The sequence below is a fragment of the Peromyscus californicus genome, unplaced genomic scaffold (genome assembly GCF_007827085.1).
Source record: "Peromyscus californicus insignis strain IS unplaced genomic scaffold, ASM782708v3 Scaffold_5__1_contigs__length_169319896, whole genome shotgun sequence".
In the NCBI taxonomy this organism is placed as follows: Eukaryota; Metazoa; Chordata; class Mammalia; order Rodentia; family Cricetidae; genus Peromyscus; species Peromyscus californicus.
In genome coordinates this window covers 35,126,532-35,152,611 of record NW_026294573.1, presented here as the reverse complement: position 1 = coordinate 35,152,611, position 26,080 = coordinate 35,126,532, and the positions used below count along the sequence as shown (strand labels likewise).

The following is a 26,080-nucleotide window of genomic DNA, read 5'->3' as shown; positions in this document are numbered from 1 at the left end:
AGTCCATCTCTGGTCTCGGGCCAGTGGGCCCAGCAGCTATTCTGCGATTGTCTGGCTCCTCTTCCCACACTACACCTCAATCAGGCTGTCTCGTCTCACCCGGCTCCTCCTCCAGCCAAGTCCAGAGCATGGCAGGCACTGGGGAGAGAGCCCAGGGCAGACCAGCTGGCTGCAAGAGAAATGCCTGTCAGAATCCTTACCTGCCTGTCCTACGCCATGCACCAGCAGCTGGATGTGTCTGTCCACTTGGCCCACAGGGCGAACAGCATCAGGACTGCGGCTGGAAGCCATGTCCAGGGGAGAACGAGGACCCTACAGGGACAACAATGGTCAGGGTCTAGCTCCAAGAAGCTAAGTATGCGGGGTGCGTGGGAGCAACAGGTACTGCAACAACACGTGCCATGGCATCCTCAGAGTAGATGGGTTCTTGGCTTCGGGACAGAGCTAGGGATTGGGGCAGAGAATCCCCTTCCCATGGGCGGTCACTGCAGGATGTCTCCAAGAGCCTAGAAAAGAAAGGCAGGGTCCTTGGGCACGTCTCCTCCCATGCCATCCCTGACTCAAGCTTTAACCCGTGTTCTTAGGGGCCACATACCGAAGGTAGTACACAGCCTTTGTTGCTCGCTCTTGATAAACAAACATATTTTTCCGGTTCACGACAGAGAAGGCATTGAGCACAGAGCGCAGGGCCTGGATAGCTGGAGTGGTAACACGGGGTGAGAAAAGTTCTTTCCCTACATCTCCCACTCCCACCTGCCCTCGCAGGCCAATGACATACCCCGAGAGACCCCCATGCTGGGCCCCATCTTGAGGCGTGAATGGACTCGGATCACAGTTCCCCATACAACGTCACAGGAGAAATGACCAGGGACAAACTGCATCGTGGCTGCTAGGTATCCTCGGGGAGCACAGCTCTCATCAACAGCATAATCTGCAGGGGGCAGCACGGTGACAAACAGGAAATCCAGGCCTCTGCCTCCTTACCCTAGACTTTGTATTCCTCGTTCCTCACCCCTGACATTCTCCTAAGGAAAGGTGAACACAGGTAGCAAGGATGAGCTAGGCACAGGCACATTCTGAGGAGGCTAGGCTACGGTGCAGAGGCTTCTGGGACTGTCTTCAGGGGACTGGACGGAGTTAAGGAGAGACGTCAACAAAAGCAATCCTAAAGGCGAGGCCAAAGGATTCCGGTTTATCAGAACACATTATGTGTTCTAACACATGCCAGCGGCCCCACAGGCTACTGTCTTCACCAAACGCTGTAGCAGAACCTCATTTAAAGAAACAAGCTCTGGATGTCTGTGTACACCACCTGCAGAGTGGGGGTAGCCTTCCTGTGCTTTGAAGGAAAGATGCCCGAAGGCTGGCATGGAGGAAGGGCCATGGGCACAGCCCGATGCCCTGTTTGTTCCCTGTCATACTTCCAGGTGAACGGGGAACTTCCTTAAGGATGAAGGAGCAGTTCGATTTCCCAGAAACACTACTGTCAGGGGACAGCATGTACAGGCTACCCAGCTCACTCTGGCCCAGAATGCAGTTCCTAAGGGCTTCAGAGGATACATGGAGACTAAAACAAGGAAGAGCTGTGCCTAGGCTGACCGGCCTTACAGCCAGGCGGCTGCAAGTCCTGATGTGGCAGTATGTGGTAGTCTTGGCTCAGGCTCAATGTGCAGAAACCGCCCTCCAAACCACGGCAGTCTGCTAATCATGGCGTTTCTACTTTCACACAGAGAAACATCCCAGGATATGCTGAGAGAAATACTTCTCTAACAATGGTAAAAACGACTGAGAATATTAAAAATTAGGTGTCTCAAAGCAGAAGGGAGAACTGAAGAGGACAGGATTGGCTTTTCTTCTGTGGGCTGGCCTGAGAGCTCATGGTGCAAGAGAAGGGAGCCCAACCTGGAGACTCTAATCACTATCTCCATTAGATTAGTGTTTCCTTCCCACGACCAGAAACCCCAGGAATCCCAAAGAAGCCCTGTGTCTGCCTGTCTGGAGGGACAGCCAATCAGAAGCCCAACTTTGCTATATAGCGTCTTAGACTCCTCCCCTCTGTCTCCTACCTGTGGAACTGGCTGCCAACTTCTCACTCCCTCACACTCCTCACCTGTCTATCCCCCTGCTGGGTTAGGGTTGTGGAATATTAGCTTAAGATGTGTTATATTTGTTTATGCTGTGGAGTGTTTAATGATGCAAAGATGTGTTGCGTTCTTTTCTGTTGCATTTGTTGAACTTTGTGAAGCTGTGTGACTTTGCCTGCCTAAAACACCTGATTGGTCTAATAAAGAGCTGAATGGCCAATAGCAAGGCAGGAGAGAGAAACAGGTGGGGCTGGCAGGCAGAGAATAAATAGGAGGAGAAATCTAGGGAAGAGGGAGGAGCAAGAAAAGGAGAAGGAGAGGAGGACACCAGAGGCCAGCCACCCAGCCACCCAGCCACCCAGCCACCCAGCGAGTAAGAAGGAAAGATATACAGAATAAAGAAAGGTAAAAAATCCAGAGGCAAACTAAAGAGAAATGGGATAATTTAAGTTAGAAAAGCTGGCTAGAAACACGCCAAGCTAAGGCCGGGCATTCATAAGTAAGAATAAGTCTCCACGTATTTATTTGGGAGTTGGGTGATGGGCCCCCAAAGAGTAAAAAAACAACTACAGGTTAAGATGATTATTTTGGGTATCAAGGCAAGGCCAGGCAAAGGCATGCCATATGAAGCCAGGTCACAGCCTGGAGCTAGCCATCTCTTTTCTCCAATATTCTCAACATTCTTCAAGTATGGCTTTCCCCTTACTAGACAGAAGCAAGCTCAATTCCGCACCTCCTTTCAGAGTCTTTGCTTGCCTACACCTCCCTTCCGTCACTACATCCATTTTCTCTGCTGACCGACTTGAAAGCACCCTCTCTGCTCCAGCCATCTGTCTTCACTCTGCCTTTTCATCTGGCTTCCAGTCCATCTCGGCAGGGAAACTGCTTTCTTGAAAGTCATTGACAAGCCCGCAGCAGCCAAGTCAGGGATCCTTATCTTCCTACTCTAGCTTCTCACATGAGAACTGGGTAAAGGACAGCAGTGCCACTGCTCTGTGAGGGAGGTTCCCGGCTGTGATCATACCATCACTGGGCAGGGGTGCCCGCTGACGGGAATGGAAAGGTGTCTCACTGCGCCACAGATCTTCTTCACTCTCGGCCACCAGAAGGGAGTTACAAACGTGACTGTCATGAAGGTCCTGAAGGAGCAGTCTCTAAGAGAAGGAGCAAGGTGTCAGAAAACCGAAATACCTTCTAAGTGGGTGATGGTCAGGAGTGATGAAAGGCCACAGAGAATGACCACTATTACTGAGGTCCAAGGTCAAAAAGAGCATCAAGAGTCCCGCCTGGGGCTGGAGAGATGGCTCAGAGGTTAAGAGCACTGATTGTTCTTCCAGAGGTCCCGAGTTCAATTCCCAGCAACCACATGGTAGCTCACAACCATCTGTAATGAGATCTGGTGCCCTCTTCTGACTTGCAGGAATACATGCAAGCAGAACACTGTAAACATAATAAATAAACAACATAATAAATAAATATATTTAAGAGAAAAAAAAAAAAAGAGTCCAGCCTGGACTACCTATAATACACGGTATCAGAAACAAAAGTACATGGATGCCCTGAGGACTAGGAGGCAGTCAAGGACAGTCTGCTTTGATACTGCATCAGCCTTGCATGCTGCAACATGGAGAAGAGCCCATGTTGGTACTATGAAAAGGTTACTTCTAGGCTCTGTGAAATGAAAGCCAAGGAACAGGTTTCTCATCAAGGAGACACAGAGCCCATGGTTTCAGACACTGTTCAATCTGCATGGAGAAAAATGTGATACAGGTGGTTTGGACTGGAGAGAAGAACACATGGAGAACAATGGGCCAGGGACGGGAAGCTTGAGTCAGAAATACAATTTTGAATTTCTAAAGTGAAAAAAACAAAATAAAGAACCACTCAAAACAAAACAAAAGGCTGTACCACCAATGATGGTACCAGTGATGAGGGTACCAGTGATGAGGGAGCAGTAGTCAGACTAGCATCCTACTGTAACAGAGCTCAGGGCTCCGAGAGCAAACCCAGCTAGCAGTTGTTCCTCATGAGAAGCTGGTCACCATCTTTCAGTTCTCAACTTAAAACTGGAGTGGAGGGGAAGGAAGAGTGGGCAAGGGGGGTCACTGGGAGGAGAGGAGGGAGGGGAAGCTGTGGTTGGTATGTAAAGTAAATTTTTTAAAAAGTTATTTAAAAAGCAAAACAAAACTGCTTTATCCAAGAGGCCCTCCCAGATACTCAGGGTCAGAGCCCTGTCACGTGCTCTCCTGGCAGCTGCCGCTTTTCCGCTACAGAGTTCTTCACAGCTGACGCTGAAATCATCCATGTACTTTGGTTGTTCAGGCCCATCTGGCCTCTTCTACACAAGCACCAGTCAGGTCCCTGTGTCTGGTGCTCACTGACTTCTAATGCTAGCACAGCCTAAGGGCAGGGAATGTCACTGGCAGGGAATGAAAACCTTCCCATTTGTAGGGAATTGGGAGAGGAACAGCTTTCCAGAACTTGGGGTGCCAAAGAAAAGGTCTCCGTCATTGTTAAGTCTGATACAGACAACCAGGCTCTGTAAGTTTGGTTCCTGGAAACTCCTTCCTCTTCTGCTCTGCCTCAGTGCCTGAGTCCTGCCCCTGGCTGACTTACCTGGTTGACCTCTCTGCAGATCTCCCCAACTCGCCTCACCAGGAGTTGCTGCAGGTGGCGACACTCAGTGCCAGGCCCGCCATCCTCCCGAATCAGGCTCCTAGGCAGGGAGGACAGATATGACAGAGAACGGCAGTGGAGGAAGCTTTAGGTGTCCTAAGGGGGCGGGATCATGGTGCTGGGGGCCAAAGGACACTGTATGAAGGATGGAAACATGGACAAAGGAAGTGAGCTTCCTGGAAAGGGGAAACAGGGGCATTTCCAGCAGTTCTGGAGCCCTAGGCTCTATGCTTGCCTTGCCAGCTCCCTCATGGAACTAAACTGAGGCTCCCATCATCCAGCAATGCTCCTTGCTTATTCTCAAAGCTTGGTCAAAATGGTGGCCTTCTCTTGTGTCACCTCTGAGAACAGGTATTTAAGCAGATGCCTGTATTTAAGTGAGTCCTGGCTCTGTCACTGACTGTGACCTGGGCAAGTATTCAATTCTTTGTACTGGGTTTCCTCATCCACACTGTTAGGGCAATACTATGTAGAGTTGTTATGTAGATCCCTGCACATGCTGGACAGGCACTTACACGTTCATACACTTGTTAACTATCAGCCACCACTCCTATTTTTTAAATATCAACTTCGGAAACGTTTATGAACTATGGATGCTTTTAAGGCTCAGGGAGAAGTCATAATCCCCATCAACTTTTCAACCCCACTGAGTAAGTCAAGTGTGCCGGGCACGGTGGCACACAGTCTATACTCAGCATTCAGGAGGCAGAGGCAGGTGGATCGCTCTGAATTCGAAGCCAGCATGGTCTACATAAGTTCCAGGCCAGTTCTAGCTCAAAAATAAATAATATAAATTCAAGAGTGATGTTCTTTTCCTAGATGTGGAAAGATCAGGAGTAGACCTCAGACAATCCTTACCAAAGTTCTCAAACACTGATCCACCCCCCCACCCCCCCACCCCCCGCCGCCACCCCACACCTCTAGACAGGGTTTCACTGTAGCCCTGATGACCTGAAACACAATGTAGACCATGTTGACCTGAAACTCCTAGAGATCTACCTAACTCTGTCTTCCCAGTGCTGGGATTAAAGGTGTGCGCCACCATGCCCGGCCTTAGGTACTTTTATTAACCCTGGAGAGAGGTACTGTGTGAATATGCACAAGAAGCCGATAGCTTTGCGGTGCAGGCCATGGCTTCTACATACCGTGCATGTGCATACACTTCCACACGATCCTGCAGTATCCTGACGATGAGCCAGAAATCAGGCAGGGAGGGCCCAGGAAGGCCTGACAGTGAAGTCTGTGGAGGCGCTGGTCCAGGTGGAGTCCGAAGTGTGAAGGGGGCTTTCTCCCCAAGGGTCTCACTGGGACCCTCACTGTCTGAGCCACTGCTGCCACCGTCATAACCTGGGTCAAATGTGCTCACATTTATCCCATCCTTAGCTGAGCCCGAGTCATCTGAATCTCAAGAGCATCAGGCTTGAGAGTCTCTTTAAGAAAGTCCTCTGATACCCTTACCTAGGCCTTTCCCTATGCAGCCCTAAGCCCAGCTGCCATCAACTTGGGGTCCTCCACCCCTACTCTGAGCTTACCTAGGTGGTCTGAGTCCACACTGCCTTGACTGGACATAAGGCTCAGTCCCCGGGTAGGCCCAGGCTGACTGCCTGTATAGAGAAGAGAAATGCCTGCTGTGTCTCTGGATCCTGCTGAGGATCAGCCAGTAGAAACAGAAGCTAGGAGAGAGAGCTACGGTCCCTGGACTACGCTGCCCATCTTCTTACCTCCCTGCGACAAGCTGGGCAGGTTGATGAGGGGGGTGCCTTCAGAATCCTCTAGGGAGCCAGGGACTTGGGGGCTGGCTATCAGGACCTGAAGAATAGAAATCAGAACTGAGATACAGCTACATGCCAACTGCCACACCTCTTGGTGCTCAGGGCAGACGTACCTCCCCTTCAGCATCTTCAGCCCTGTCTTCATGGCTTTGCCAAGCCCAGGCTGCTGAAGGGGGCTCCCCATGGAGTCCACCTGGTTGTTGGCCAGCTGCCACAAAGAAGAAGCCACTGTCAGGATCCTCCAGGAGAACATGGCCAGGGAGGTGAAGGCGTCGGAACTCCTAGGGAAGGAGACAAGACCACATGTTAGGCAGGATTTCTCACTTGACACTTTGACTACCACAGAAGCAGATGGTAGCATCACCACTGCTGAGGTAAGAAAAGGTTAAGTCACCTCCCTAGTCCAGCAGGCCCAATAACAAGGTGGGAAGTGGAGTAACTGTCCACGAAACTGGGCTATCAGGCAAACGGGAGAGGGACAGATGATATGGCAAGGAGATACAGGAGGGAAAATTCTGTGGACTCAAACTAAGAGAAGGCCTTTCTTTCTGGGGTTCAAGGAAGGATGAGCCCCCAGGGAACCATCGAGTGGTCTGAGAGCGGCTTACCTCCTTGAATTGTGTGAGGGAGCGTTCTGGCCCAAACACAAAACTCAGAGGAGGAGCTTGGCGAAGGCAGGTAGAGCGTCCCGAAGAGCTATGAATGTGGGCAGCTGCTCGGTGTAGGGCAGAGCTCCGGGGGATGCCCCCTCTTCGGAGTGCCCCTACCATCTCATCTTCTAACAACCAGCGGATCTACAGCCAGAATGCAGGGGCAAGCCCTTACTGGGACACCACCTCAACCCCAAACCAAAAGATAGTAGAAGACAGTCTGCCTTACTGACTGAGAGAAGCCTGCCTCAGTCCTAGGATGAAGCAGCACCTCATCTCATTTACCTGACTGAAAGGGTGTCAGGCACAGCGCTGGAGGACTGTTGCCCACACTGAAGGAAAGAAGACTCGCTCTCACCTCGTCCATAGTGCTCTCCACAGCCAGTCTGTGGGGCGTGGCCAAATTGGACAGGCCTGGGTGCCTAAGTGGAAGAAAGGTTTATAAACTAGTTTCCCAAGAATGAAACTGAGGGGGATTGAGAAACTGAGAGGGAGATAAGGATGTACCTCTCTTCTTCTGGGGGTGGTAGTGGGGGCCCTAGGCCATCATCTGACCTTAAAGATGATGGCTGCCCTGGGGACCGCGGGAACGAAGCACTGCTCTCAGATGTTGACCTAAACAGGGTGGGAGCAAAACTCAAAGATCAGGAGTTGCTATCCTCCTAGGGTCCCCAAGGTCTTATTCCAAAAAGCCCCAGACCCTGCCAAGCCTTACCGGTGGTGTTGAGGGTCTGAGGCTTGGGGGAGTTCCACTTCTAGGGGCAAGGTCAACACAAAGACATCAAGAGTGATACTGAGGTCCCTCAAGGGGACTCGGCCTCCAACTGGGGGTCCCTCCAGACTGGAAAGCACCTGGGCTGTGAGAAAGGTAAAATTAGGGGTTCCTGGGTGTCCTGGAAAAAGTATAGCTTCCCAAGTTCTAAGTGATACCAAGTCATTCTCCGAGGTTCTCCAGCTCCCCTGTCCTCAAGGGCAGGCAGGCAAACAAGCCATATGAGGACCTTTGGCCTTCCTCTTGGCTCCTCCAAACTCACCCAGGCAGGTGGGCAGGCTGCAAACAGGCACTGAGCTGTGCTGCCCACGCAACCGCACGGAGCATGTGAGATGTAGGAAGAGGGGTGGCAGGTCATGCATGAGGCTGTCAGGCCCAGTGGGTGAGTCACCCCCTAAGATACTGAAGGAGTCTTCATCAGGGTTCACAGTGTCTGCATCTGACAGTGATGCGGAGTCTAGCCCAGCAGGCCCTAGGTCTGGTTCGCGGCTCTCACGGTATTCCACCTCCAGCTCCGGATCACTTTCAGTGACCACACAGCAGGCAGATGTGTCCCCTAGCAGCATAAGACATGTGGTCAACAGGAGAGGACAGCAGTGGAGAACCACTGAATCGTGGCTTGAAACAGCCATGCCATTTTGACCCACTTGCTCACACACCTTCCTCTCCCACGAGCTCAGCCTCTGAAAACTCCAGGTCACTGACTTTTCTGTCTACAGTGTCTCGGGGTCCCTCATCCTGGGGAGGGGAAAAGGCAGGTAATCAAAGCAGGACATCCAATACTCAAAAGGACTCAGATGGGATGGGGGTTCCTCTGGGGCTCTGGGTCGGGGCACGAGGAAGGAAAGGAGGAAAGCTGCTCACCTCTCGCCGACTGGATGGGGGGCAATAGAAGAAGTAGTGGGGATTGGAGGGCACTGTGCGGAAATGGAGACGACTGATCTCCAGGAACTTCTCCTGTTGTGGGTTTAGAAGGAGGCTATGACGTCAGCACCCCTTAAAGGACACTACTCCCTTCACTAGACCAGGACTCATGCCCATCCTCAATCCCGGGAAGAATCTGAGGGCCGCATAAGCAGGACTCCACCTGCTTCTGCTCTCTTCCAAGTTCCCACCTGGATGAGGCCGTGAAGAGCATCGTGTGCCTCTCCTCTAAGCTGGCAGACATCCGTCAGAGAAATCTCCGGACCAGGGTCTGGATTTCCGGGGACACGGGTGCTCGGAAACTCAGGCTCACTTAGGTCCTCAGTCTCTACACTGGGGTTGGAAGGAGCACATGACTGTTAAGAACCAGCAACTGCTAGAGCAGCACACAACTGTCTCTCTACAGCATGTCAGAACAATGGCTTGGGAGGTCATGAGGAAATCAACCCTCTCCCTTGGGCTCTAACCTCCACCTTTCTTAGAATAAAGGTGCCCCCAGCAAATCGCATCACTCGTGGAGGGTGGTATCATTCAGTGTAAATGGAGAACAGGAGGAGCAAAGCATGCTGGAACGAAGTGTTCACTTAAAGGAGGTCACGGAAAGTAGGGTCTGCGGCTCCGGAGCACTTACTGGGGTGGAGTCCTTGGCACCCTCAGTATTTGAGTTATTTTTTTCCTCAACAGCAACACACTGTAGAAGCTAACGGGACAACAGCCTTCCTGCCTCTGTCCTTCCCTCCAGCCTCCTTTCAGCAAGGACCTGTGGAGGCCCACTGTGGGGACTCAGTAATCAACAGATAGTTTTGTGCTATACTGACACTCACATGAGCTGGGGAAATCGTTACGATTAATATGGAAGAGAGCAGAAAATTTCTGTTTTCACTGCTGGGAATGGGTTAGCCCTAACTCAGCTAATCAGAACACAGTCGATCAGGAGAGACGGGGTAGGCCCGAGAGGGGGACCGCTGTCAGAGCCAAGCGGACAAAGCGGATGCACTACTTCTCGGGTGGAAGATCTTGCTTGGAGGGACTTGGTCAATGTGTCTCCTACAACCCTGCTCAACCACCTTCAAGAACAGTCCTAACCTGGACTCAGAAACTAAAAGAGCTCGTTCCCGGGGCTCTGGTCCTTCTTCAATGCTACTGCTGAAGGGTCCTGGACTGAGAGGACCAGGGCTTGGGGGTGCATGAGGCAAACCCCAAGTATGGCCACACAGTGCAAGCAGAAAAGAGGTGATGTCTACTTCTTGTAGGAGCTCCTCACAGGCGTCTACCGCTGTCAGCAAATCCTGGCAGGTCACGCTCTGTGCCTGTTGCAAGCTCCGGAACAGCCCTAACGGAAGTGGAATGGACCACAGGGTCAGCTCTGTCATTGTCCTTCCAGTCCCCAGCCCTGTAACCCCTTAGTTCCACCCTCAGAGCCATACTCTTTCCTTGTAGGATATTCCTGCTCACCGCGGACATAGCACCGCTGGGCATGCTCCTGCAGCAAGGCACAATGGGTGGCTACCTCTTTGTATCTGGGCTCCATCCAGGCTGAGGACGAGGAGGGGTGGTCCAGGTACTGAGTCCTGGAATGTGAGGGAAAACAGAGCCTGGCAGACTTCCCTAAGTGACACCTTGGCCTCCTCAGGCATTCGCACTCCAGAGGAATGTAGAGACCCTCAGCAAATGCATTCATGATTAGGGTGTCTGATGATGGGTTGGGGGACACAGCTAAGAAGCTGAGCTCCTGACTGTCAACAGCCTGTCTGTCCCCAGCTGAGTGTGTACCCAAGCCTTGGCTGGAGGAAGCCAAGAGTCCAAATGGAGTACACTCACCGGAATATGAGATCTCGGGGTGCTTGAGGAGGCTGCAAGCCAACCATTTGCTCCCTCAGTGCTTCCAGGGAACAGCTATAGATGTAGACAGGACACCGGGTCCGGGGCCCATCTGTACCCTCTGTCTGGGGAGCCTGGCGCCCACTGTAAGCTGGTAAGTCTTGGCCGGAGGGCGGGCTTGGCTCTCCTGGGTCCTGGGTCCTGTCTGTGAGGAGAGGTGTTCATGGTCTTCACACCCTCTCTCAGCTTCCCAAGCCCAAACTCCTTAAATGACTCCAGGCGGCAGCCTTACCACTAGCAAGTGTGACACTGAGGATGGGGACTTGGGACTTGGTGGCCTTAGCCCCAGCTCCTCCCAGGTCTTTCAGGCTGGGAGCGCCACTGCAATCCCCAAACTTCACTTTTGTTTCTTCTTGAAAGGAAGCCTCCAGGCCATAAGCAGACAGATGTTGAACATCTGAAGAGGAAAAGAGGGGTTCCTATTAGCGCTCTCTGGTGGGCTGGGGAGGGAGCCCCAGGGTTTATATCAGTGGGATTAGTGAGGAAGGTCAGCCACTGGTACCTGAGAAGGTGGCTGGGAGAAAAATCAGAAACACATGCTGGGGGCTCAGAAGTCTGGCATAGCAGTGCCACTGAGGGGGCTGGGCAGAAGTGGAAGGCCTGAGGAGTCCAGGAATCTCTACACTCTGTAAGAGACAAACAGAAAGTAAGGACAATCTACCAGGAACATTCCAAGTCCCAGTCCCTTCCTCCCCGACCCGGTTCCTCTTAGGTTTAGCGTGAAAGGTCCAGATCAGAGGGAAACGACAGCACCCTGTCAAGGGCGAAGGGACCCCGGGCAAAGGTGTGTGATGATGACGGAAGGGTGTGGCATGGTAAGCGCGCAGGGAAAAGCAGTAGTGCTGACCAGGGTAGGAAGGGTGGAGTCTCCAGCGGCCTGGGCACTGCTGCCCGCTTGATCCTTCGGGACCGTGTGGCACCCCACTAGAGGACCTTCTGGACCTATAATGGGGTAGAGATGGTGGGACAGGGCAGGACCAGCACAGAGTCAGGACTCTGAGGTGAAAGGGTAGGGAAGGAGGCTAGAGCTCAAAGATGGGAAGCACCCTGGGGTAGGGCAGGGCTGAAGTGTGGTATCAGGAAAGCGGTGGGGAGCTCACCTGGATCCCGGGGGCTCCGCTGCAGGACCTCATTCAAGAAGGCAGCCTGGTCAGTGGGGGTCAGTGGGATCTCCCGGTCACTCAGCTCCTGCCCCAGGCAGCTGTGCAGCAGGCACAGCACCATGTCGTTGGTGGGACAGGGCCCCTCGGCGAGAGACACGCCCTCTGGCTCTGCCCGACACACACTCCGCTCAGCAACGCTGCCAATGCCCCTGGCTCCACCCCGACCAGCAAAGCCCTTCCTGCGGCCACTTGCCACAATGGCCGACCTGCTTTCTATCTTCGGAGGTGCCCAGGTCTGCTGGCCCCTTAGGTGAGGGTGAGTAGCTCCCAAGTGTACCCACCTCTGGAGAGCAGAAGGAAGAACATCTGCAGCTGCTGGCACTGTGGCAACAATCCTAGCAGGTCAAAATGGAACGGGATCTCATGGACACAGCTGTCTCCTCCTTGGTCCAGTCCTGAAGGAAAGAATAGGACACGGTGAGATGCAGTTTACCTATCTGTGGCTGCCTTCTCCCATCTTCCTACCCTGCTACACCCTCTCCACTGACCATCTGAGACCCGTGGCTCTGGGGGCACAGGACTCCACTCCTTGCTCTGGCACAGCTGTGTCAGGTATTCAAAGGTCAGCAGGGAGCCTATGCAGGCAGCATCCCGTGGGTGGAGCTAGGGGAGAAACAGCAGATGACAGGATTCACTCCATCCTAGCTCCCACCTCTGCTCTCAAGGAAGTGCACAGGCTACAGCCTCCAAGCAAGGCGCGATCTGGGAGGAGGTGGGGAGCAGCGGAGGGTCACTCACAGCGCGAGGAATCTCAGAGTAGGTCAAGTCCCGCAGGTGTTTCCAGCTTTCAGGGCCAGGTCCCACTCGGCCATACTGAGGCTCCACCCACACCTCGGTGACCAGATTGAGCTCCGAGTCCCCCTCGAGGGCCTCCACCTCCACATCATTGTCATCATCTGTTGAGAAGCTGGAAGAGGAGGGGCTCTAAGCCTGGAAGAAGTCCAGTGACAGCTGGTAGCAGGAGGGATGCGAAGGCAGGCATTGAGGATAGCTGCATGGCCTACGTAGATGAGCATCTACTCAGCATGGGTCACCTGAAACAAGCAACTCTCTGCTCTGGCTTGGGATAGAGGTCATATTAGAGTATGGTAGCCAGACATTAAGGTGACCTGGGGGAGGGGACTATGCAGTGGTTCCCAGAGGTCAGAGCCTCACCTGTCTTTAGTGGAGGTAGAGTGCGGGGGGAAGAGGATGTACTGGACAACACATGTGTGCTTCTCTTCAGCAGCAGCCTGTCCCAGTGGTTCATTCTGTGGATAAATGGGAGATCCTAGGCAAAACCCTGGCAGTCAAGAGGACTGGCTTGCTTCCCACTGATTCTGACCCGAGGCCTTGGTCCCTAGATCTAGTGAGGCAGTGTCTAGTGGTCACCACCCAGCTGAGAGGGAAGTGTCCCAAGGTTGTGATGATCCTTGGGGTTAGTTTCAGGAGGGATGGCACACACCTGAACGGGAAGCTCCAAAACCATGTTGATGATTCCTTCCCCGCTACAGGCAAAGTGGAACCCTTCAGAGAGCCGGACCCTGAGGCCCCAAAAAGACAGGACAGAACAGAAAGATGAGGGAGGAAATTCAGTTCAGTGCTCCAACTGCCCACCTCCCGGGAGCTGTCATGCAACCTAAGTCCACTGGAGGCCTGTGCGGATTAGCAGTTCCCTGGAGCGTACAGGTCTAAGTAGGACCAGAGGCCACAATTAGCAGAGCTGGGGGAGTACAGAGTGGAAAGGCCACTGCATGAACTCTGTACTGACAATGGTGTTTGGAGATGGGGAGTGTCCGGCTTAGGCCACTGTCCAAATCCAGAGCCTACACTTGTCCTCTCCGGGCCCTAGTTGCCCTGCTGGCTTGCACACGTACTCAGTGAGAACAGAGAGGAGCTGGGCGATGGCACTGAGGGGTAGGGTTGGGGCCAGGCCTGATGGGACACTCCACAGCCAGCGATGATGGTAGAGGTAGCGGGAGAGCGATGCGAGGCTAGATGAGGCTGAGCGGCCTGACACCAGGGGCAATGGTCCTGGTGGCTCCAGAGTCAGCAAGAAGGGTGCCCTGTAGTCCAGGGGCAGCTTCTCATACCTGGGAATAGGGCAGCTCCTCAGTTGATTTCTGCTCATAGCCTTCTCTCGGGCCCCGAAGCCGCCTCCCTATCCTCTATACCGACCTGATGAGGAGCTTGTCCAGTGGCTTATGAAGGACCACAAGGCAGGGCCGGTCAGACAGGGCCTGCTGTGGCCCCAGTGTAGGAGGTGACTTGGATGGAGAGCTGCCCCCACCAATGCCCCCTAACCCTTTTCGTTTCACCTTGGGTGTCGGCTCCTTGCTTTGCACCCGGTGAGGGAAACGAAGGCGCAGGATCTCTTCTTGCAGGCCTGACACAATCTGTGGGGGAAATGTAGTCAGACTCCCCAACTCCCAACCCCTCCAGGTCTGGGATGAGGGATCCACAGCTAAGGAGAAACCTTCCCTTTCATGTTCCTCAAGACTTACTCGGTTTGGGGGCACCTCTCCTTACTGAGCCAGGAGGGCCGAGGAAACAGTTCATCTACACCCCAGAACTCCTCAGGTAGTCAATCAGGGCAGTCAGAGTCTAGCTTACCTTGTGCCGGGCCTGGGCTGGTGTGCCAATTGGAAACCCCAGACGAAGAACCATGCATGGGGTCTTGGAAATGATGCGGACCATGTAGAAGGAGGATGGGGGCTGATCTGGACCACTGGGGAGAAATGGAACCAAGTGAGCAGTCCTGAGCTGGCAGTAAATGGGCTTCAGGAGTAAGGATGAGGTCTGAGGGTAGAGGGAGAGACTGGGAAGAGGTGTGGAGAAGGGTGAGCAAATACCGTTTTGCCTACCTGGAGAGCAGCTTGACGTAGGAATAGCCCTCAACCAGCACAAAGCTGCTCCAGTCTCGAAGCAGAGAAGTCAGTGAGGAGTGTGAGATTCTGCACTGGATAGTGCTATAGCGCCCATTGCTGCCCGGGGTGTGCAAGTGCTTAGGGAGTGGTCTAGGGACAGGGTGGGAGACTGAGGTCAGAGCTGCCAGCCCCAATCTCTTCTAGACCCTGAGGTCATGGACGCTGATGAGCAGGAAGGCTTGGCCATAGTTGGCACTCTTCCCACCAGCCCCACTCCCCAGCTTCTTCCTCCATCAGAGCCATGGCCCGAGCCTGAGGGTACCCACGTGTCATGCTCCAGGATTAGCACTAGGCGATGCATGTGTAGCCATCTCTGCCATGAATTAGCATCCATGGAAAGCACTGGCTTCCAGTAGGCAGCAAACTGGGCATGGGATGAGTCGGAACCACTATGCTGAAGGGAAAGCACCTGGGGACAGAAAGGCCAGCCCTTGGAAAACATTTGCAGAGAGGCAGAATACAACTTCTGAGTAGCAAATAGTTATGGTAAACTCAGTTCAGGGGGGTCAGCATTGGGTTGTGGTTAAGAGACACAGGAAGTTATGGTAAACTCAGTTCAGGGGGGTCAGTCAGCACTGGGTTGTGGTTAAGAGACACAGGACAGCCTGGGACAAAGGCAAGAAGGCTATGTTAGGGTGACTGAGCGGAAAGGGACTGCAGAGCCCTTTAAAGCGGACCCTGCTTAGTTTCTATGGCTGACTTCAGAGGAAAACTGCTGAGAGCTGGCAAGATCTAATGATGAGGTCCATGTGCTCACTGTACCAGGCCATCATCTGGAGGCCGAGTGGAGAGAGCCCAGAACTGAAGCTGTTCACATGGCTGGTGGTGGTTGGAGAACAGGTAGTGGGTAGATAGGGGAGGCCCAAGTATGCCACATGGATATGGGGGCAAGTGCAATGGCAGCCTGCTAGGTACCATCACCTAAACACCCTGCAGAACATCGATCTACCAGGATGGTCTGTTCAGGTCCTCTTTTTCTATTAATAGCTTTCCTAGGGCCTTAGGATGCAGGAAGAGGAGAGATGCTTTCAAGGCTAAAGCTGGTTTTGGTGCCTCAGACTCAAGAGAGAAGGAACAGGGGTGGTTCGAGGCTCCAGGCAAGAAGGCATGAAAGGGCTACAGAGTTTCAGGACCACTCACCGGGGTGGTGGAGCCAGGAGGAATGTAGAAGAGCGGCACTCCACTCTTGGTGCTGTCTGGAAGTGTGAAATGTTCCGGCACTGAGGAGAAGGACTGAAGGTGGGCAAGCATCTGATCTGTCTGGTTAATGCTGTAGAACAAGGGCCAAGCCTGAGCCACAGCGAACTGCTGGGCAGATGAAGGGAACTTCAGGGCGTCCAAGAACCCTGGACATGGAACTGGTTGGTACACTGGGTCCCTCCCCGCCAGCTCCCAGACTCACAAATCCGTCTTTCTACACAAGTGAGATTACCTCTGTAGTGTGTTCCAGAAACGGCGGATAACATGGGTCCGATAGAGTGAGCGAATAGGCTGTCTCAGTGCACAGGACACATCATGTAAAATGTCATAGCCGCCTTCCATTGTCACTTCTACCCGTGTCACTCGAGGGCCCTCAGGTTCCAGGGGCCAGGGTGCCACAGCCACATACTCAATGCGCATATTGTGTTTCCATAGCAGCACAAGCTTCACCTCCAGCTGGGACCCTCCTGCAAGGGGCAGGAGGGTAAGTGAGGGTTAGAAGAAGCAGGACTCCAGGCCCAGTCCTACTCAAAGCCTCACCTATCTCATGGAACTCGAGCCTGGCCAAAGTTCCAAAGCCAGTTCCATACACTCAGAACCACAGCCGACCAACTAACGCCGAGGGAAGCTCACAGGAGGGATGTGAAAACCAAGTCCAGGACACCACACCCCTCGGCTGTTTACCTTGGGCAGGAGATGGAACTGGGAACGACATGCTAGGAGAACCCAGCCTTGAAAGCACCTCAAAGCCCACTTGTCTTAAATGACAAGCAGAGTCTCTCATGGGGACACTTAGGTGAGTGGTAGGCGGGTGTCCCCTTTTATCTGGCAGGTCTGCACACACACAGGTTACCGGAAATCTGTGAAACAGTAGTAGGGTCGAGTGACCCTTACCTTTGGCTAGCGTCACCTCTCGGACACTGTAGCCCTCTCGCAGGCGTACAGACACAGTGCTGACCAAGTCGGCCGGCACCTCCTTCTCAGTGTGCTTCTTTCTGCGCAAGGCCAGGGCAGGGTTGCTGCTTGCAGAGACCAGGTGCTCGTTAAACAAGCGGTGCTGAGAGCCTGGAGGGTCCATGAGATGGGGAAAGAGGAAGTGGTCTGTCAGCTGATGGACACACAGGGGAGGGCTACCCTGAAATCACTGAGAGAAGGAGTCCCAGAGAAGCCAGCCCCAGTTAGACCCCAGTCCTCCCAGAGCCAGGGTCACACCGTCTCCAAGGCCCTTCTATACCCACCGTTCCCACACCCACAGGGCCTGCTCTTACCACAGTAGTACTCAGGGTTCAGGGCTTCCCCACTACGCAGGAAGGAGTAGAGCAGAAATGCCCGGTGGTAGACAGTCAGACCCAGGTTGCCTGGCTCAGGCTCAGGACAAGTGGACAGGTAGGAGCCAAATGTCGCCATTGCAATGAACTTCATCAATTCCACATTGGGCACATGGCCAAAACTACAATCGTAAGAGTAAACTCCTCCCACCTGGAGAGAGTGAGTAAGTAAAGACCCTATTCCACCAGAGGACCAAGAAAGAGAATGGGAGAGACAAACTACTGCTTCTGGATCCCAGACACTGAGGGACAGCGGGCCGACCACAACGCTCCCAGGAGGACCACCCTGCACCTATCTTCAGCCCTTCTTCTTTTTTTTTTTTTTTTTGGTTTTTCGAGACAGGGTTTCTCTGTGTAGTTTTGGTGCCTGTCCTGGATCTTGCTCTGTAGACCAGGCTGGCCTCGAACTCACAGAGATCCGCCTGGCTCTGCCTCCCGAGTGCTGGGATTAAAGGCGTGCGCCACCACCGCCCAGCCCAGCCCTTCTATCTAAAACCCATACCAGCTGGCCATACCATCCTCTCCTCTCGTTCCTCCAGGCCAAACCCTTCTCCCTTCTCTACAGATTTTGGCAACTGCTCCACTGGCTTCTTGACATTATACTTCTAACAAAGTGTTTCTTTCTTTTTTTTTTTTTTTCAAGACAGGGTTTCTCTGTGTAGCTTTGCGCCTTTCCTGGATCTCGCTCTGTAGACCAGGCTGGCCTCGAACTCACAGAGATCCGCCTGCCTCTGCCTCCCGTGTGCTGGGATTAAAGGCGTGCGCCACCACCGCCCGGCTAACAAAGTGTTTCTTAAACTTTAAGGTGCATCCGAAAGCCTTGGAGATTCTGTTAAAGCATATGTCTGGTGTGAGGCCTGTGAGCCTGCACTGAAAATAAGCTTCGGTAATACCAACACCACAGCTGTAGATCAAACCACTTCTAATCTATAGGCCAAATCAACCTATTTTTGTCAATGAGGTTTTGTGAACAGCCACACCTATTCATTTTGCATTTTGTGGCTGCTTTCACACTACACAGCAAAGCCAAGCAGCTATGAAACAGAGACCCGCCAAGTTTAAATATTTACTGCCTGACCTCCGCAGGAAATGTTTGCGGACCAGCTCTACGTGACTCACTGGATTTCCTGGCCATTTGGTTCCTAACCTCCATCGCTCTTCCACGCATCTGCAGCTGTCTACACACCGGCCCTTGGCTTCACTTGGAATGAATTCACCTTTGCAATTCCAAATTGCCACATCCCACAGTACAACAGCCCTCGAGCTCCCTTCCACCCTCTTCCTGCTGCGCTTTGACCTCATTGAGACTGTCTGCCAGGTATTTGGCCTCTGCTGTCTCCAAGCCTATCTGCATCATCCTGACCCTCATTTCCCAGTCCAGCCTGGACACCACAATCAAGCAATTCCGAAAGCATCACTGTCAAATACCCAAGTCTCTATTTTCTTCTGTTCTTACTGCAAAATCCCAGCCAGCATCACACGTCTACACTGATGCCTTAGTGAAGGAAACTGTGAAGACTGCTCCTATCAAAACACAACACCCCACCAGCTACTTCTTTAGGGCTGTCCTCAAAACAGCTCCCTCTTCCCAAAGCTGGCTTTCCCTCCTTATGTATTTACCATCACCTTCTACTTCTGAGAGGAAGCAGAGACCCTTGGTAGAATTTATATGCATTTTAACTTCTAAATTTTAGTCTCAAAGAAAAAAAATGACACTTGCTCATAAAGAATTGTCCCATTGCCGGGAGGTGGTGGTGCACGCCTTTAATCCCAGCACTCGGGAGGCAGAGCCAGGAGGATCTCTGTGAGTCTGAGGCCAGCCTGGGCTATAAGAGTCAGTTCCAGGAAAGGTGCAAAGCTACACAGAGAAACCCTGTCTCGAAAAACCAAACCAAACCATACCAAACAAACAAAAAAAGTGAAAAGAAAAAAAAAAAAAAGAATTGTCCCATCTGTTTCTAGACTCAATGTTTTCCTGTCAGTTTAGGGACTATTAGATCCTTTTTCTGTTTTTTCCCCTAATTTTTAAACCCTTCTCAGACACCATGACCCCTTAGAACTATGAACAAGCAAACAAAAAAGCAAATTAAAATAATAGAGATTCTATCTCTCTCAGTTAGAATGGCTATCATTAAGAAGACCTCAAATGCCAATAAGAATGCTGGGAGAAGGGGACCCTCACATGCTGCTGGCACAAATGTAAATTAGTTCAGCCACTACGGAAATCAGCATGGAAGGTCTTCAAAAAACTCAAAGTATAACTTCCATGTGACCCAGCTTGACAACCCCCAGGTATGTGCCCTGAGAACTCTAAGTAAGTCAACACACCACAGAGACAACTGTACTTCTACAGTCACTGCAGCCATATTAACAAAAGCCAAGTCAGACGGTTAGCCTAGGTGTCCAACGAGAGATGGATACGAAAATGAGGTCTACATACACAATGGAATTTTTTGTTTGTTTGTTTAATGTGCATTGGTGTCTTGCCTACACTTATGTCTGTGTGAGGGGGTCAGACCCCTTGGAACTGGAGTTATAGACAGTTGTGAGCTGCCATGTGGGTGCTGGGAATTGAACCTGGGTCCTCTTAACCACTGAGCCATCTCTCCAGTCCCTACAATGGAGCTTTATTCAGTGATGAACTAAATTATGTTGCTTATGAGAGGAACACTGACCTACCTGAAGGTAATCACATTAAGTGAAATAAAAGCCAGACTCAGAAAGGCAAATATTTCATTTCTCTCATTTGTGGATTCTAGAGTTTATGCAGATAAATAAATCATTTGCATATCTATGATGACATCAAGAAGAAAGGGCAGTGAGGGAACAAAGGATAAGTGAGAGGTGAGAGGACGTGAGGGGCCAGGAGTGAATGTGGCCAAGGCATATGAAATACCTACTTGTATGACAATGACTGAAACCTGTCACTATGCAGTGACGACTATATGGCAATGAGATAAAAGAACCATGTTTAAGTGTCTACCTTAAAAAGCAAACTAAACCAAACAGAAAAAAAACACACCCTGGTCCACCTTTTATTTTCTTTTGGCTACTATTCTCTCTTATTCCTCACTTCAGCCAAATTTCCCACATCAGCCTCTGTCTTTATCTCTTCCTCTGTGTCCGCTGCAATCCACACTTCCTGCACCACCTCTTCACTGAAATGGCTCAAGAACAACCTAATCAACAAGTCCAAAGGGCACTTCTCATTCCTCACTCCACGTGATCTCTCTGCTGCCTCTCACTAAGTTAACCGCCCCTTCCTTCCAAACCTCCGACTCTCTGACATCACACTCTCCAGACCAGGGCCCCTCATTCCTTGCTGGTGTTCCCTGGGGCTCTTCCGAGACCTTCCTCTCTTCTCAATCAGCACATGCACCCTGACAAATCTAAAATCTCTACCTCTCAACTCCTGCTAGTTCCTCAGTATCAGGAGCTGTGTATCCAACTGCCACGACGAGCCGCCTTTTATGACCCAAGTTTGCGCACCCTATGTACTTTAAATGCATGAGCTCGCCCATCAGGTAGGCACTCTTACAATCTCCTTTGACAGAGAAATCGCACCTAGAGAGAAAGCGATGTGCCCAACGTCACAGAGCTAATAAGCAATGCCAAGGTTCCACCTGGCAAGCTTAACTCTCAAGGCAATGTGCCTCACTGTGATGTAGTACTGAACTACAGGCACCACTAACGTATGCACAGATCTGAATGTTATCTTGTCTTTATTCCACCAAGCAGTAAAAATGTGTGTGTAAAACAGGAGCTCAACTTCCTTCCACAAACCTTCATCACTCAGTGAATTATACTTAAACTTCTTTACACAGCAGAATAGGTGTTTCACGCCCTGGTTATGTCTACCCTCAGGCCTTGCTTCCTATAGCTCTTGCTCCCTGCCCTGCAAGTCTACCCATCCAAATTAGTGGTAGTGTCCTGAATAGGGCTCCCCTTCCTACTTTGGTTAAGCTAGTCTGAGCTGGGTTTTCTGACCCATGCAACTAAAGCGGGAACTACGTGGGCAGGTGGGATTAGAACTGACGATTTCAAAGTTTCCACTCTTTTCCCCACAACGTTAAGAAAAGGGGACAAATCCTGAGGAAAACCGACAACAATGAGAGTCCTCTCCCACCACTGTCACCTACCCTGCTCTAGACCTGGCACCTCCTCCCCAGGAAACCATGTCATCATCTTCACTTGGGAAATCTCGCCTGTAAAAAAGTAACCGGCCATTCCTGACTTCGTGAGAGACCCTGCTTCCCACTCCTCCTTCCTAGCAAGTCCTCACCTGCACAAAGGAGCACGCCACAGTGCCACTGCGGAGCTGGTTCAGTAGGGTCTCACACACAGCGACATCAGGGACACTGGTGACCCCATCTGTGATCACGATGATACCTGAGGCAGGAAAGGGGACAGCCCTGGAGACGGTGGCTCCTCCAGCCAAAGGGAGATTTAACCGACAGTGCCCCGAAGCCCTGCGTCTGCCCACAGCACCTTTCTTCTGCCCCTTTCCCCCTGCTCTCCCTTAGGTGCTCCTCCCCACAGATTTCCTAGACCGTGGCCTTCCCATCAGGTCTCTGCTAGTGCTGAGGGCACTGGGAAAACCATCAGGAAGGACCTGCAGTTTGCAAACTAGGGGCTCATTAGTTCTGGGGAAACCTCAATCGTTGCCAACAACGCTCTACTCTTTCTGAACCCATGTCCCACTTACACCAGTATATCTCCGACTGACCTGCACTAGAATTTGAGGGCAGCAACTGCAGCGCCAAGATGCCCTGACGAATCATACTGACCAGCCCAAGATCAGCTGTCACCATGGAGACTCCTATCTTCCGTCCCAGGGACTCCCCTGATTCTGGGGACTGGTCTTCTACCTGGCCCAAAATTACAGAAAAGAAGAAATGGCACAGTCAGTACTGCTACCCCTTCTAGAGCAAAACCAGATTTTCCTCTCTGTCTCTTGTTTGGTGCAGGAGACTGAACCTAGGGCCTCACACGTGCCAGGCACGTGGTCTACCATTGAGTTGACACTGAGCCCTCAAACCGGAACTCAGAGCCCAACAGTATTCAGGTCAGACAGGTGTATCCTAAGTACCCCAAGTTCTGGACTCTGCAGCTGAGCTCTGCTGTGTCCTCACGCCCAGCATGTGCTAAGGTGTTGAGTCTCAGACGGCTTGAAGGGAGCAACGCACCATCTCAAGGATCAGACCCCACCTTCCACCAAGAGAGCTCCCTTCCCCCATTTCCCCATCACTCTTCTCAAGTATTTCCCAACCAGCCAAACACAGGGCAGTCATCAGATCCGATTTGTACAATCACTTCTCCAGTCTCCAAAGTAACGAGGCAGAACACACCAGCAAGCCAAACAGCTTTGCCCGGACTGTGCAGAATGCTAAATAGTGATCAAAGCTGCCCATGATCACTTCCAGACCCAGGACTGGAGAAGAAAAAAAAAGAAAACAAAAAAAACAACCAACCGAACAAAAACCCGCACAGGCCAACAGCCTTCATCCTTTCTCCCAGCACGAGTCTGTGGTGTGGGGGATTCCACCCGAGCTGCCTCTGTCACTTTGTCTTTTGTCTTAACCCTTTCTGCTCTCCCTGTCTAGTGGACTTAAGGCTCCCCTTCGCCCTCTGTCCTTAGCTCTTCTCCTCTTCTCTGAATGGCCACGGCCCCTTTCTTCCCCACTTACCTGGCTCTGGGGCTCATACTGCTGCTGCAGCATGGTGGCCACCTTATCCTCAAAGAGGCAGAGCTGTTCATACACCTGCTGCAGGAACGCCTCCCGCTGGGAAGGGTCCAAAAGGCAACCCTGCACCAGAACCTGAGAAGCACAAGGGACAGGCTGAGATGGGGTGGGCAGAGCACTGGGCACTACACTTCTATTCTTCTGCACATCTCCCCTTAGGGAGTTCTGACATTTTGTTCAACAGGCACCTGAAGTCTAACTTCATATCCTCAGTCTACACCAGCATCCTCACCCCAGAACACTGCAATCCTGCTCAGGAGCTCAGGTCACTATCCACCTGAACTTAGGGTCACAATGTCCCTATGTCCGTAGTCCTATACTCTGGGCTTCTCACTCCCCACCCTTCCTTTAAGGCAGCCCTAGGACCTTCTAGTACCTTCCATGTTGGCCTATGGAATTCTATCTGTAAACTTGTTCTTCCCTGCCTGGCAAAGTCTTTCTTATTCTAACCCATGCCCTTTTATTCCTTTTTCTCCTTAAATATACTTCACATACAAGCTATTTTGGATCCTTTCTCTGCTTAAAGTTCAAACTCTTTATTCCCCCTCAAGGAAAATCCTTTCCTTTCTTTCCCTTAGCAGATACTTCCCACTCTTCTTTAGGGAGCAAGTGAGTCAGCCACTAGGAACCCACTGACCTAGAGGATGCACCACTCTGCAGGCCTCAGACGGTCGCCCTTGAAGGTGGCTACAGGTGAACCCCCGCCCATGCTCTTGCTCTTTCTTCAAGGCTCTGAAGAGACGGCTCCTCTCTCTTCCTCCTCTTTTTCCCCAAAGCCAATCTTATCACCTTGCACCTTTCATGTCTCATGCATTCTCTGTGGGCCCTTCTCCTTTGAGTTCAACCATGAGTAAGTGCCGACTGCATATGGGCCTGCAGTCCCTATGTGGGCCTCAGGATCCCTTTGCCCTCATCCTTCCCTGTCCTCCTGCCAAAGAGCCACTTCTGCTTCTTTGTCCCTGCTTTTGACTGGGGAAGGGACTAGGGACGACTGTTCTTCGGGTCTGTGTGATGGTAAACAGAAGGAGAAATGTCAGGATCTGGAACCACAGAAATATGAGAATGTACTCCTACTGTTTAGGACCACAGGAGACTGAAATACATCTGGATAAAACCCTAAGTTTTCACAGCTGGAAGCAGCAGTATACACCTATAATCCCAGCAGGAAGACAAGGCAAGATGATCAAAAGTTTGAGGCCAGCCTGGGCTACACGTTGAGTACAACTATACGTTGGGCCACTCTGGGCTGAGATCTTGCTCAAAAGATATCCTACCAAAAAATAAGTAAATAAAGTTGTCATTAAAAATCCTATTTTTTTTTGACATGGGACAATGTTCTTATTACAAAACCACAGGACATGAGCCATCTATTTGGAAGGTACATGACGGCCTTCCCTCCTCTTTTGGATGAAGAGATATGGTAAGGGAGGATTAACCCAGTTAGACTACAAAGAAACAACAATAATACCTTTTGAGTATTACATTATGGGTAGGTTTTGTTATTTCTTTATATTTTAAGGTAGCTTTCAAATCTCCTTCAGTGGACATATATTAAAAATGTGATTTAACGTTTTTGAAAAGTTTTTTTTTAATTTATGTATTTAACTTTTTTTGCGAGGGGGGTGGGGGGTGGGGGTGGTTTGCAGAAGCTGGTCCTCTCCTAGCCTGTGGGTCCTGGGGATCAAAGGTCTTCAGGCATGGTGGCAAGCATCATTTAACTAGAGTCACCTCACTGGCCCTTACTGTTTTTTCTTTTGGAGTAGGATACTGTTTGCAGCAACTACAGAGAGAAAAATCCTCTTTGCCTACAGTTGCTGTCCTTGTCTGGGCCTCACCCTCTTTCCCACACTTCAATTATCTTCACAGCCTGTTCTTCTCTTGAAGGCTCTCCCCTATACTGGCCACAAACAAATGACTTTTCCCTTTGTACAAATCAAAACTTTTGTGGTTCCCTTCTACCTATGGCTAATTATCCCAACCACTGGTCACTCGACTGAAAACCCCACTTCCCCTTCTTCAAATAATTATTTTTTTTTTTTCCTCATGCCTCAGTTCATGCTCCAGGACTTGTGGTACAGGCTTACAGTCCCAGCTATTTGGAAGACTGAGGCAGAAGGATCGTACATAAGGTCAAAGATATATAGTGACTTCAAAGCATGGAAAATCTAGTCAGATCCCATTACAAAATACAAAATATAAAAAGAGAACTGGAGATATAACTCAAGGGTAGAGCATTTATTCAGCATGAATGAGGCCATAGGTTCAATCCTTAGTACACACACACACACACACACACACACACACACACACACACACACACAGCCAGGTATGATGGTACATGTCTGTAATCTTAGCATCTGTAAAGCTGAAGCAGAAAATAAAGAGTGCCAGGCCAGCCAGGTTTATTTAGCAAGATCCTGTCTCCAAAAACAAGGCTCAGTTTCAGTGTGCCTTTGTCTGAAAGACTGGGCTTTGTTGGATGCTCCCCACTGGTGTTCTCACAGTGTCTGTGTCAAAACCTATCAGTGCCCTTATCATACTCAGTTGAAATTATCTCCTTTAATGGCTCCCCTCCTAAGCTCTTAACTACTCCATCAGGACAGGCAGTATCTGGTTTATCTGAGCCCCCAGGACTTAGCCTAGACATGGTATGGCTCAGGCTCCAGTCAAGAGGAATAGTATGTGAATGATGACCTAACAGCCATGCTCTTCCTGATGGCTATGGGTGTGTGCAGAGCCAGGCCTCCGTCGGGAGGTACAACCTCCAAGCACCAGTTAATGGCTGTTAGGAGACACCTGAAACTCGGGCAGAGGGCTGGCAGTCCTGCCTTGACACCTGGCAAGTACCAACTGTTCTCTGAACACTTCAGACCTTTAGGTGCTGTTCTTGGCATCGAACACTCAAAGAAAAATCTGACTGCTGAGGGTGACACTATAGCCATAAGGGATGATTTCAGTGAACTGAGGGTGGTAAAGAGCA

At 51.3% G+C, this 26,080-nt stretch overlaps 1 protein-coding gene across 1 annotated transcript in view; it reads right to left on the bottom strand.

Moving 5' to 3' along the window:
- The window catches only part of Szt2 (SZT2 subunit of KICSTOR complex), a 46,174-nt gene that overhangs the window by 14,082 nt on the left and 6,012 nt on the right, over window positions 1–26,080 (bottom strand). Inside the window, exons 5-46 of the mRNA XM_052718090.1 lie at window positions 23,044–23,175; window positions 22,083–22,224; window positions 21,639–21,745; window positions 17,297–17,507; window positions 16,923–17,093; window positions 16,261–16,495; window positions 15,969–16,098; window positions 15,095–15,237; window positions 14,766–14,918; window positions 14,515–14,629; window positions 14,080–14,297; window positions 13,779–13,994; window positions 13,367–13,445; window positions 13,078–13,172; window positions 12,661–12,829; window positions 12,411–12,525; window positions 12,204–12,317; window positions 11,860–12,030; window positions 11,607–11,701; window positions 11,262–11,385; window positions 10,992–11,156; window positions 10,700–10,904; window positions 10,334–10,449; window positions 9,965–10,211; window positions 9,070–9,211; window positions 8,819–8,911; window positions 8,614–8,692; window positions 8,217–8,510; window positions 7,898–8,039; window positions 7,690–7,797; window positions 7,541–7,604; window positions 7,141–7,326; window positions 6,646–6,813; window positions 6,482–6,569; window positions 6,293–6,364; window positions 5,906–6,107; window positions 4,701–4,800; window positions 3,109–3,238; window positions 779–931; window positions 596–698; window positions 401–506; window positions 201–312 (exon numbers count right to left, since the gene is read on the bottom strand). Of these exons, the coding sequence (XP_052574050.1) occupies window positions 201–312; window positions 401–506; window positions 596–698; window positions 779–931; window positions 3,109–3,238; window positions 4,701–4,800; window positions 5,906–6,107; window positions 6,293–6,364; window positions 6,482–6,569; window positions 6,646–6,813; window positions 7,141–7,326; window positions 7,541–7,604; window positions 7,690–7,797; window positions 7,898–8,039; window positions 8,217–8,510; window positions 8,614–8,692; window positions 8,819–8,911; window positions 9,070–9,211; window positions 9,965–10,211; window positions 10,334–10,449; window positions 10,700–10,904; window positions 10,992–11,156; window positions 11,262–11,385; window positions 11,607–11,701; window positions 11,860–12,030; window positions 12,204–12,317; window positions 12,411–12,525; window positions 12,661–12,829; window positions 13,078–13,172; window positions 13,367–13,445; window positions 13,779–13,994; window positions 14,080–14,297; window positions 14,515–14,629; window positions 14,766–14,918; window positions 15,095–15,237; window positions 15,969–16,098; window positions 16,261–16,495; window positions 16,923–17,093; window positions 17,297–17,507; window positions 21,639–21,745; window positions 22,083–22,224; window positions 23,044–23,175 (6,010 nt within the window). The remainder of the gene's footprint in view (window positions 1–200; window positions 313–400; window positions 507–595; window positions 699–778; window positions 932–3,108; window positions 3,239–4,700; window positions 4,801–5,905; window positions 6,108–6,292; window positions 6,365–6,481; window positions 6,570–6,645; window positions 6,814–7,140; window positions 7,327–7,540; window positions 7,605–7,689; window positions 7,798–7,897; window positions 8,040–8,216; window positions 8,511–8,613; window positions 8,693–8,818; window positions 8,912–9,069; window positions 9,212–9,964; window positions 10,212–10,333; window positions 10,450–10,699; window positions 10,905–10,991; window positions 11,157–11,261; window positions 11,386–11,606; window positions 11,702–11,859; window positions 12,031–12,203; window positions 12,318–12,410; window positions 12,526–12,660; window positions 12,830–13,077; window positions 13,173–13,366; window positions 13,446–13,778; window positions 13,995–14,079; window positions 14,298–14,514; window positions 14,630–14,765; window positions 14,919–15,094; window positions 15,238–15,968; window positions 16,099–16,260; window positions 16,496–16,922; window positions 17,094–17,296; window positions 17,508–21,638; window positions 21,746–22,082; window positions 22,225–23,043; window positions 23,176–26,080) is intronic.